The sequence below is a fragment of the Nuphar pumila genome, chromosome 6 (genome assembly GCF_984573655.1).
Source record: "Nuphar pumila chromosome 6, dmNupPumi1.hap1.1, whole genome shotgun sequence".
Taxonomy (NCBI): domain Eukaryota; kingdom Viridiplantae; phylum Streptophyta; class Magnoliopsida; order Nymphaeales; family Nymphaeaceae; genus Nuphar; species Nuphar pumila.
This window is the reverse complement of record NC_143254.1, coordinates 22,907,414-22,919,148: the sequence shown is the minus strand read 5'-3', so window position 1 is coordinate 22,919,148 and position 11,735 is coordinate 22,907,414. Positions and strand designations below refer to the sequence as shown.

The following is an 11,735-nucleotide window of genomic DNA, read 5'->3' as shown; positions in this document are numbered from 1 at the left end:
TGTTTTAGTGTGTTTGGGACCGTTTCAAAGCTTTTTCAAACCGATTTAAGGGTTTTTGAAATTGGTTCACTGCTTTTCTAACCAGCTTAGAGGCCATTTTCATCGATTTATCATGTTTTTTAATATTTTTATGTATTAAATGATCAGTTTGAATGGTTTTGGGTGTCGGATCAATGTTTTTGGGGTTCTCTTGGACCATTTTTTAGTATCATTGTGATTGATTTATTCAGTTTTAAAATCAATTAAGGAGTTTTAAGCACTTTACATGTATAACACTTAGTTTATTTCACTCATTATGTTATGATGCATGATGTTTTTCATTAATGTCTTAAAAATATGTATTTTTGTGCATCATATGGACAATATTGACATAAATAATGGTATTTGAATTTTGATTAAGATGCACTTGTAATCACCAAAGTGATCAAATGTATGCTTAATTAAGTTATTCTGTACCAATAATGGGATGAGTCGATATTAGAATTGTGTTAGACTTGATGAAATGATGGATTGCCTAAAGGCAGTAATGTCAGGAGGATAAAATGAAAAGAATGTATCCCAACACATGAAACATGTAGCACCCAAAGGTGCCATGTCGACTTGTCTTTTCAGTTTTATTAAATAGTGGGAGGCGAAGTGCATTTACGTGTTATGGGTACTCACCAAAGTGGACCATATTGACCCCTAGCACTTGCCTAGAAAAGTGTAAATGATAAAAATGTCTTATTATTGCATTTACCTTTTCAAATCTTGAATGTGCTTGAATATTTATGAATGTCCTTTTGTCATTACAGTGTCCAATTTTATGGTTTCTGATGGTCCAAGTCATATTATTTTTTTAGACGGCTCAAATTTTAATGATTGGAAGAGAACTGTACAATTCACATTAGGTTATATGGATCTAAATTTAGCCCTGCACAAGCCTGAGCCTGCACCTTTAACTGACAATAGCACAGCTGAACAGAAAATTATTTTGATAAGTGAGAGCGCTCAAATAGACTTAGCCTACTGATTATGCAGTTTCATGTGGCTAAGAATATCAGGAGCGTCATACCCATATGCAGAATACTAAAAGAATTACTCAAAACTATAAAGGTGCCATTTGTCAATTCACATAAAGCAAGGGCTAGCACCTTGATGACAGGGTTAATATTTATGAAATATACCTGTGGGGGAACATCCGACAGCACATTCTAGAAATGAGAAATATGACAACTCAATTGAATGACATGAAGGTCAACATATCTGATTCCTTCCTAGTCCACTTAATAATGACTTCTCTGCCTAGTGAATATGGACCTTTCAAGATCTCCTGCAATACTCATAGTGATGAATGGACATTCAATGACTTGATGTCCAAGTGTGTTGAGGAAGAAGAGAGACTGAAAGGAGAGAAGATACATAGTGCTCATGTATCTTCTCATAAAGGTCACAAAAGGCATGGACCAAAGAAGAATGTCATTAAGAAAGAGGCAAAGAGAAACTCAGATGCATCTGTGTCAAATGGGTCAGGTGCCAAGTCCCATGGAGAATCTTCTATCAAGTGCTTCTTTTGCAAGAAGAAGGGACATTTAAAGGCAGACTGCATAAGGCAAAAAAATGACTGGCAAAGAAAGGTAGTTTGTCATTCGTTTCCTATGAATGTAATTTGATCAACATTCCAACTAATAGCTGGTGGATTAATTCAACTGCAACTTTCCATATTGTCAATACCTTGCAGGTCTTTCTGAACAGAAGGGATCCAACGAATCATGAAAAAAGCATATTCTCAGGAAACAAGATATGCTCACATGTTAAGGTTGTTGAAACCTGCAGAGTGACTTTAGAAAATAGTTTTATTTTTTACTTATTTGATATATTTTATGTACCAACATACAGTAGGAACCTCATTTCTGTATTAAATTTGGATTCCATTTGATATTGTTTTAAATTTGAAAATTCAAAAATGACTATCTAAAAGAATTCAGTTCTTGTTGGTTCTGCGAATGTATGTGATGGATTGTATCGTTTGGAAACTAATGTCCAATTTTATGAAACCCTTTCCTCATAAAATGTGTTGATTGGCAATAAACATGGCTTATTAGATGAGCAATCCAATATACTCTGGCATCGCCGTCTCGGTCATATCTCTAAAGATAGGGTCCAATGACTTGTGAAAGAAGGGATTCTTAAATCCATTGATTTCACAGTTAAGGAATCGTGTTTGGATTGCATAAAGGCCAAGCAAACCAACACATACAAGAAAGGTGCTAAAAGGAGCAACCACAAGTTGAAATTTATTCATACGGATGTATGTGGACCCTTCTCTCCTTGTCATACAGAAGAAAGGTACTTTATCACCTTTATTGATGATTACTCCCGATACATGTATCTCTACTTATTATTTGAATTTTTTGAAGCCTATAATATTTTTAAAGACTTCAAGAAAGAAGTAGAGAAACAAACAAGGGACGTAATAAAAATAGATAGATCAGATTGAGGTGGCGAGTACTATGGGCATTTCACTGAGATGGGACAACGAGAATGACCATTAACGCAATTTCTTAGGGAATAAGGCATAATCTCTCAGTACACCATGTCGGAAAGTACATACCAGAATAATGTAGCTGAAAGAAGAAATCACATACTTAAAGAAACAGTACGTGCAATGTTGAATTATTTAACCCTTCCCATCACCCTGTGGGGTGAAGCTCTGCCAACAATTGTACATGTCTTAAACAAGGTCCCTACTAAGGTTGTCTCAACAACACCCTATGAGTTATGGACAGGTAGAAAACCATGTCTAAGTTACATGCACATATGGGGTTGTCCTGCATAAGCAAAATTATATAATCCACACATTAAGGCTTTTGACCCCAGAAGAATCAGTGGTTTCTTCATTGGTTATCCAAAAAGGTCAAAAGGTTTCAGGTTTTATTGTCCCTCTCATACACCACAAATAATAGAAACGAATAAAGCTAGATTTTTATAAGATGGTTCTATTGATATAAATGCATTACAAAACCTCTCTTTTGAGGAAATTCAGGATAAAGTTACTCCAGCTGAAATTTTAAAACTTTCTTTCATTATTCATTCAAATGATGAAACAAAAGTTGATTCGGTTAGTGATGCATCAACTTAAGAAGAACCATTTGTGGATCATGCTGAAGAGCATCCACAGGTTGATCAAGTTAGTTCACCTGTCAGAATATCCACAAGAATTAAAAGATATGCTATTCATCCAAATTATGTGGTGTGTCTACAGAAGCCCAATGATTTAATAGATAATGAAGATCCATCTTCTTTTAAGGAATCTGTTGAGTGTGAGCAATCTTCATCTTGGATAGAGGCCATAAAAGAATAGCTAAACTCTACGAGAAAAAAATAAGTATGAGACCTTGTCGAATTGCGTAGAGGAGTCAAGCCCATAGGGTGCAAGTGGGTCTTCAAGACCAAAAGAGACTCCAAAGATAATATCAAAAAGTATAAGGCAAGAGTGATTGCTAAAGGTTTCACTCAAATGGAGGGTATTGACTACAACAAAACATTTTCTCCTATCTTGACTAAAGAGTCAATGATAATCATTTTTGCCCTAGTAGCTCATTTTAATATAAACTTACACCAAATGGATGTAAAAACAGCTTTCCTAAATGGCAAAGTAAGTGAAGAGGTATACATGAAACAACCTCTAGGTTTCTACAAAGATAAGTTAGACCGTTTGGTTTGCAAGTTGAAAAAGTCAATATATGGACTTAAACAGGCCTTCCGTCAGCGGTATATGAAGTTCACCAAAGTCATCTTGACCTTTGGATTCACAGAAACCATCATTGATCGATGTGTATACCTCAAGACAAGTGGAAGTAAGTTCATAATTCGGGTACTTTACGTGGATGATATCTTACTTGCAACAAATGATAAGGATATGCTGACAGAAACCAAACAATTTCTATCCTTTTATTTTGAAATGAAAGACCTAAGAGAGGTTGCCTATATTCTCGGCATTGAGATCCGTCGAGATAGGTCTAAAGGTGTACTAGGTATCTCTCATAAAGCTTATATTAATAAAATTCTCAAAAGATATGTGATGGAGCATTGTGCTCCTACTACGACACCCATATTAAAAGAGAATAAATTGAGCCTCAAGGACTGCCCACAGACTCAAAAAGAAAAAGAACAGATGACCATGATAGCATATGCATCAGTGGTCGCCAGCTTGCAGTACACTCAAACATGCACTCGCCCTGACATATCATTTGCAGTCGGAGTTCTTGGCAGATTTCAATTGAATCCTGGTCTTGCTCACTGGAAGGCTGCTAAGAAAGTCATGCGCTATCTGTAAGGGACAAAGGACTATATGTTAACCTACATAAAGATGAACCACCTTGAGGTTATTGGCTATTCAGATGCAGATATAGGAGGTTGTCCTGATAGTAGAAAGTTTACAACATGATACATTTTTCTGCTAGCCGGTGGTGCAATTTCTTGGAGGAGTGGGAAGCAGTCCACTACTGCTACCCACACTATGAAGGCTAAGTTCATAGCTCTATTCGAGACAACACCACAAGCCATTTGGTTGCGAAACTTCATCTCAGGATTTCAGGTGGTTGAATCCATTGGGAGACCACTGAAAGTATTCTCTGATAATGAAGTCGTTGTATCTTTTTCCAATAACAACAAAAGTACTACATCTTATAAGCATATGGAGTTGAAGTGTTTTATTGTAAATGAGAGGATAGAGAATCTTTTGTTGTATATTGATAACATAGGGACTAAGGAAATGAACCCTGATCCTCTTACTAAGGGTTTGGCCCCGGGACTATATGCCGAACATGTTAAGATGATGGACTTGTTTGAAATTCTGCAATCATGTATACTGACTTTTATGTGATCACATTTTGACAATAAAGATATGATTCTTTCTTTCTTTCTTTTGTTGGTTTTGCATCAAGTTTGCTCATAAAATTTAAGAGTTTAGCATAACAACAAAATTTGGACTGATAAAATGGACTTAAGGCCTATCCATATGAACATTTACATACTCGGGTCAAGTGAGAGAATGTTGGAAAACAAGGTGCCCCTTTGTATGTGCTTTTTTCCATGCATCATACCTTTTGGTATGATGCATGGTAACCCTTTGGAGCTATCCTTTGGATACCTATATATACACCACATGATGGTCAGTGGTGTGTGTGAAATCGAAGGCTAACAGAGATTGGTCCATGCTTGAAAGCCTGTACTCATCGACAGGAGCAGTTCGGCTGAGGAGATCGTCCGTCTCCCGCATCATCGCAATGACAGGAACATATATGTGAGGATACCTCGCATCAAATGTGTTATTCACAATGTGTTTTCTCCTCTGATTCTCCACACATCATTGTTTGTCTTGAAGGGATAAATTTTTTTAAAGAATGCTTCGAATAACTACAACACTAATTGTTTGTGAAAGTTGCATATTATCTACACGTCTGAAGTTCAGTAATCATTTGGGAGAACTGCATGTTTTCTGCATGCATATTATGAACATCCACACAACTAATTGATTGGAAAAGTTGGACATTCACCCCGTGATTGATTTGAACAATTATAATGATAATTACTTGGGAGAATTGCATGTTATCTGCATGAATGCTTTGATCATTTGAAGCAACGACGCATCTTGTTGTTATCAAATGCTTATTGAAAATCACCTTTAAAAACAATATTTCCATTCATTGAGGTGTTATTGTTTGTCTTTGTCATGTGTTATGACAAAAACTGTTTAGTAAACATCATCACCACATTACATGGCATCGACTGTCGGTCATTTTTTGCTTTCTGTCTTAAAATTAACTATACTGGAGTCTGGAAGCTCAAATACTCATTATATCGCAACTATAAATTTCTTAAAACTAGTGTTTTGAACACCATTATAGCTCTTAATCAAGGTTATTTCATATGAAATAGTAGTATACCTTAACCTTTTATGAATGTCAGTAGGTTAGCACTCCCTACCTGTGGATCTTGTGTAGTGAACTTGCAGACTCGTGCAGGTTTGTAAATTTGCGGAGTGAATCTTCTTAGCATTAATTTATCGGGTGTTGTATGCTAGGGGCAAAACGATCTTAAATAAGTTGAGAATTGAAGATTTTAGGCATGCACAAAATTTTGAATCATCGGCTAACATTTGCGGAAACTATATATTTTTTGAGGATAGTATAATATATATATATATAATGTGTGTGTTCATCCGTTTTGATGGTCCTACATACCATTATGGGGGGTGTTTAAGGGGGTGTCAATGGATCGGGTTTGACCCAGACCTGACCCGTACCAAACCTTATAGGGAATAAGAAGGCTCGATTAGATCCAGGGTCGGACTCGAAGGGTCTGATTAAGATATGGAGCAGCGTATGTTTTGTGAAATTTCATACCAGAGAGTTCCGATTAAGATATGCAATATTTCAATGTAAAAATGATAAAAATATTATTTTACTTATTGGGATCTGGTTCATCTAATCCTTATAGGATTAGGATATTGTTTTTCTTATGTGGGTCGGATTAGATCTAGGTCTCAAGTCAGATTTGGGTCTGGTTCTATATGGGTTCGAACCGGACAAAAGAAGAAAGTGATTGAAGCATATATTATATGGCGATGCGGCACGAAGTGGTGGTGGGCTACAAAAAGGGCGATTTTTTTCCAAATACGAGCTCCTTCTAGGAAGCTTCAGCATCATTTCACCACCCCCACCCGTCCCTCTCGCGTCCTCTCCCCCGTTTGGCCGTGACAACAGCAATCATTGATCCGCCTTTCCCTTCCCCTCACGCCAAAGTAACAGGCCCCATCCATCCATCCATCCATCCATCCATCTCAAGGGCGTTCGTCTTCCTGGAGCGTGTTCACACGTGTACACGCGCGGGTGCAGAGATCGCAGTGGCTAAGAAGGCTCTCCGGACTTGGTAACCGTTCTCGTTCCCTTCTCTTCTTTAGCATTGCTTGGGTTCGAATCCTTTCTTCTACTGCTTTTTTGCTTTTATCCTCTTTTTAACTTTGAAACGCTTAGCCTGGGCATTATGTCCCATGCTCGTGCCGAAGCAAGGCGACTTCCTGTGTGCCACGGATTTACGCTGTCGGGAAAGCGATCTTAGCCAGCACGACTAGGTTTCTGATCAGAGAATCATGAGAAAAAAACTTTGAAACGCTTTGGAAATGTCTTGAGCTTGGATCTCCCTTTTCCGCTGTAAACCGCACAAGTCTCGTGCTTGGATTTTTGCCTGTGCACAATATCTAGAATCAACAGCATCGTTGTGTCACTGTTTCGACGATGATGCATCGCATCGCACAATGGCTACCAGATCTGACTAGGCGCACTTGTCATTTCTCTCGATCCAAGCTCATGCACTGCAGATTGGGATCTGTGTGGGCTGCACTTGATGAGGCCTCTTGGCCATACTGCACGTATTCCGCGCGTGTGCCAACATTCTGAATTCCCGATTGGTTAGTGCCGTTTTATGTTGGTAATTCGCAATCGACAGCCAGGGAGAGAGAGATTTCTCTTTGTGGTATTCATGTTTTCAGTGCAACTGTGGTTGTTGTATATGATTGGTGGTAGAGTTAGATAGGTAGATCGATAAGCAGGTCGATGTGAATTGTTCATTCTGACCTTGTGGGAGGATTGTTTCATGCAGCGAACTCGTCGTCGTCCGAATGATGGGGTTCCTACCTTTTGCTTGTTGAGGGACGAGTGAAAAAGCTGGAGGCAAGGCTCGTGAGATGATGATTATGCATCCATCGATCGAAGTGAGTACTCTTTCGGCATGAATACTGCTTCTTTTGCGCGGTGTCAAGCCGTCTCATGTTGGATGCTGTTACCCATTAGCATGACTGGTTTGGCAATATGCATTGTGAATAGATTTGTTTCGTTACTTGAATGATTATCCATTAGATAGAAATGCATGGCGCGGTTGTTTGGAATTTGGTTCCTTTCTGTTTGGCTTGTTTATGATGCGTGTTTATGTGGATGTTTTCTCATTCAGATGGGTCCATTAGAGGAGCCAGCCGTCTTTGAAGAGGAAGATGACCTCATTATCTCATCCCAGAGAGGCAGAAGATCTCTTGTATCATCTGACTGTGGATATTCAGATTGTACACAGACCTGGTCTTCCAAGAGAATGAGGAGGAGCATTTACACTGTCCTGATTAAAGCCAAAATCAACGTGCTGTTACCTTTTGGCCCCATTGCAATCCTGCTCCATTATCTAACCAGGAAGCACGTAAGTCATATAGATTCTGGCCATTGTTATTTGATTTCCTCTCACTGAAATTAGGTTTGTTCATTTCTTTTATGTTACATTGTTTTAATAAGCACTTGATACTTTGCTTAAAAGTAACCATTTCTTGCAAAAATACATGCCCATATTCATTTAACAGATATTGAAATTAAGGCAGTGCTTTTGTCATCAATTTGTTGTACTGTTTTGTAAAAAGAGCTTTATCGAAGTCCATATCATCCGGTTCATGTACTTAACTGCGAGGTTATACATAAAAAGTCCTAGGTCTCTCTGTAATATTCGTTAACCATAAAGATAGTGCATATTGTTGTTATGCCTTGATACCCAGGATAGCCTCCAAAGTCCAAATCTTGGTTAACCTTAATGAAAAGTTATATCCTTATAATAAACAGTAGCTAGGAAATGAAGATGACACGAAAGTGATATCTTTGGATAGGCATGGGCATCAGGCGGGTGACCGACATGGAATGTGAGGTCAAACAAAAAGTGCATCCCAATGTAGCTATACCCGAGCCTGGTCTGATATTACAGGTACAAGGTCAGGTTTCAGGGGATAGAAACCGAGTCAATCACAGTTTTATCAGACATTGTCCAGGAGTGATTAGGTCATTCAGATTGAGCCTGGGAGAACCCCATACATCCTTCCCTGTCCGTGGGAAAGTAGAATCCTCTGAAAGTTGTACATATGGATTTATTATATGATATGGTCCCACGTATCAATGTGTTGGTGTTGCGTCCCATTTGGAGTTGAAGTCCATTTGGTTTGAACTTTGAACTCCAAAGAGGAAGCAACCTTGACTGGAACAAATATGTTTAAGTTGTTCCATTAAAGTCAACATGTATTGGAAGCCAACAATTTGCTCCCTTGTTCATCTTCTTATTCATTTTTCTTTAGGTGTTCTAACAATGCCAATTCTTTAAATGCACTTATTTCATCTTTTCCATTGTTATTGTTGATTGAAGCATCTTTTACACGTAACAGAAACCAGGAATATCTATAGAATACTTAAATGCCTGTAAAATTAATCTAGCAAGCTGAATTCTTTTTAATGTTAAAAGAAAAGTGGAAAAAAATCATGTGGTGTCCCAGGAAGAGACACTGAGTTACTTAAGATTCTTTTGTGGGGAGACTAACAAGATTATAGCTGTTATTCGATATAATAACATATTTACCCTTTAAAAGGAAAAGTGAGTATATAGAAATAAATTCTATGAGAAAAAACTCGAGAAGCCCGAGGGCCATGATTTGACATCTCCAACACCATCTATGAATCCTAATCTAATTACTTTTATTGGTTGTAGTTTATTGCATAGTGACAAATATCGGTATTGGCTATATCTCGGGGAGTTATAATATCGGGATATTATCGGTTTTCTAATAAATCTAGAGAAAATCTCGGAAATTAAAAAACAAAATGAAAAAATAAAAATAAAAAATAAATTGTAAAGTCCCCTTCCCTCTCCTTTCTCTTTTTTTTTTCTTCCTTCCATTTTCTTTCTTTCTTTTTTTTCTTCCTTCCCTTCATTTTTTCTTCTCCTTTCATTTTTTTCCTTTCCTCTTTCTTTCCTTCTTTTCTTCCTTCCTTCCTTTCCTCTTTCTTTCCTTCCTCCCCTCTTTCCTCTTTTTTTTCCTTCCTTCCCTTCCTTTTTCTTCCTTCCTTCCTTTCCTCTTTCTTTCCTTCTTTTCTTCCTTCCTTCCCTCCTCTTTCTTCTTTCGTTCCTTCCTCTTCTTTCTTTCCCTATTACGGTTCTGGCTGGGTTGCAGCAGTGATAATATTGCGATATTATCACAATATATTTAAGTTGCCGATATTTTGCCGTTAATATTGTTTGTTCAATTTGTAGCATTAATATCACGATATTTTCAAAATATCAGCGATATCTGTGACTATGGTTTATTGGTATAAATGAGAAACAGTATGATTTTACCTTCTATTGGGACCTCTAATGATGTACAGCTGCAAAGGGGACTACGATCCTCCACAATTCCATTATCCCCTTGCACAGTTGTGCCCCTTTTTGTTGGTTCCTGGACACTAGGGATGTCAACGGTTCAGGTTTTGGGTTTGGGTTGGCTCCCGTTTAATCGGGTTTGGTAAAAAAATTGAAGCCAATCAGTTAATCTGTTCTGATATAGTTTTACATATTAACATCCAACTAGATTCAAATTCGGAGACAGATCTGCGGACGATCTGATCAGATTCTTGCTGTTTTAAAAAACACACGCACATATAAGGAGGATTGAACTTGAGACCTCCTTCATTCAACACTCTTAAATGCAACGCTCAAACCACCCACCTGCCTTCATGTTTGTTGCAATTATGTGGAACAACATTCCTAATGAATGTAAGTCGGAGAACCATTTCTAGGTGGATTTTGGTTTGGATTCAGGTATGATCTCAGGGGCGGATTTGGTTTCGGTTCTAGTTATTGTATATTTGAGTCCGAGTTCGGACTCGATTGATTACAGTATATCTGATTAGTCAGATATGGTAATAGCCACATCCGAACAGAATCCAACCAGTTTACACCCCTACTGGTCACAGAATGCATTTCAATGTCAACTTTTTCTTTATGAATAAGTTTTCTCTTTGATTCAGACGAAAAAGAAATTGTTGTACCCTTTTCAATGCCAACATTCTCTTTATGAATAAGTTTTCTCTTTGATTCAAAGAAAATAGAAATTGTATACCTTTTAATTTCTTTGCTTGTTTGTGGACCTCCAATGCACCCCCGTCCAATCCTCCTCACAATTTGAAACTTTATGTGTTTCCTCTGTTATATTTTGCTTATGCACTTCTCTGCATTATCAGGGATGGGTTTTCTTATTCAGTTTGGTGGGCATAACACCATTGGCTGAACGCTTGGGATATGCTACAGAGTAAGGATTTTTTTCCGATAATACATCTTCTGGTTTTAAATGGTTTCTATTTGTTTGTTTGCTTGCCCATTTTTCTGCAAGCATTCATTTTTGTCTCTGTTATGATTTATGAATTTGTAGACATAGGCATGACCTGTTCCATGTTTAATGCAGGCAGCTTGCCTTCTATACTGGGCCTACAGGTATTTTTACCATTGAATGAACTTTTGTTTTTTCTCTAGATATGCAGATGAAAGTGAAACACACCTCTCATGAATTTACTAGTTTTACTAGAACAGCATGTTTTGCTAGAATGTTGTTTGTGTGGTAGTGGCAGTGGTACTTGGTATTTTGGTTGATTCTTTGGTGTTGAAGTTCAAGTTACTGGATCAAATGCAGTAGTCGATTTTCTGAAAAAAAAAAGAAAAACCTTACCATGAACCAATGGGTCCTGTGTTTTAATCCTGCTCAGGGACTATCACCTATCTTGCCCACGAGAGAAGAAAAGAGGAAATCCAAAGATATCATGGTGTTGCTTTATATTATGCTCATTAAGCAATATAATTTTACCAACGAGTTGGTTAAAATGGATCTAAAGGATGGTTTCTCCTATTTTGATCTAGGTTAA

General features: G+C 37.6%; 1 protein-coding gene across 1 annotated transcript in view; it reads left to right on the top strand.

Moving 5' to 3' along the window:
* The first annotated feature begins 6,663 nt into the window (after nt 1–6,663).
* The window catches only part of LOC149834322 (vacuolar cation/proton exchanger 3-like), a 53,729-nt gene continuing 48,657 nt past the window's right edge, over nt 6,664–11,735 (top strand). Inside the window, exons 1-5 of the mRNA XM_090011336.1 lie at nt 6,664–6,915; nt 7,645–7,756; nt 7,993–8,229; nt 11,061–11,128; nt 11,282–11,310. Coding sequence (XP_089867462.1) covers nt 7,730–7,756; nt 7,993–8,229; nt 11,061–11,128; nt 11,282–11,310 — 361 coding nt within the window. The 5' untranslated portion in view covers nt 6,664–6,915; nt 7,645–7,729. The remainder of the gene's footprint in view (nt 6,916–7,644; nt 7,757–7,992; nt 8,230–11,060; nt 11,129–11,281; nt 11,311–11,735) is intronic.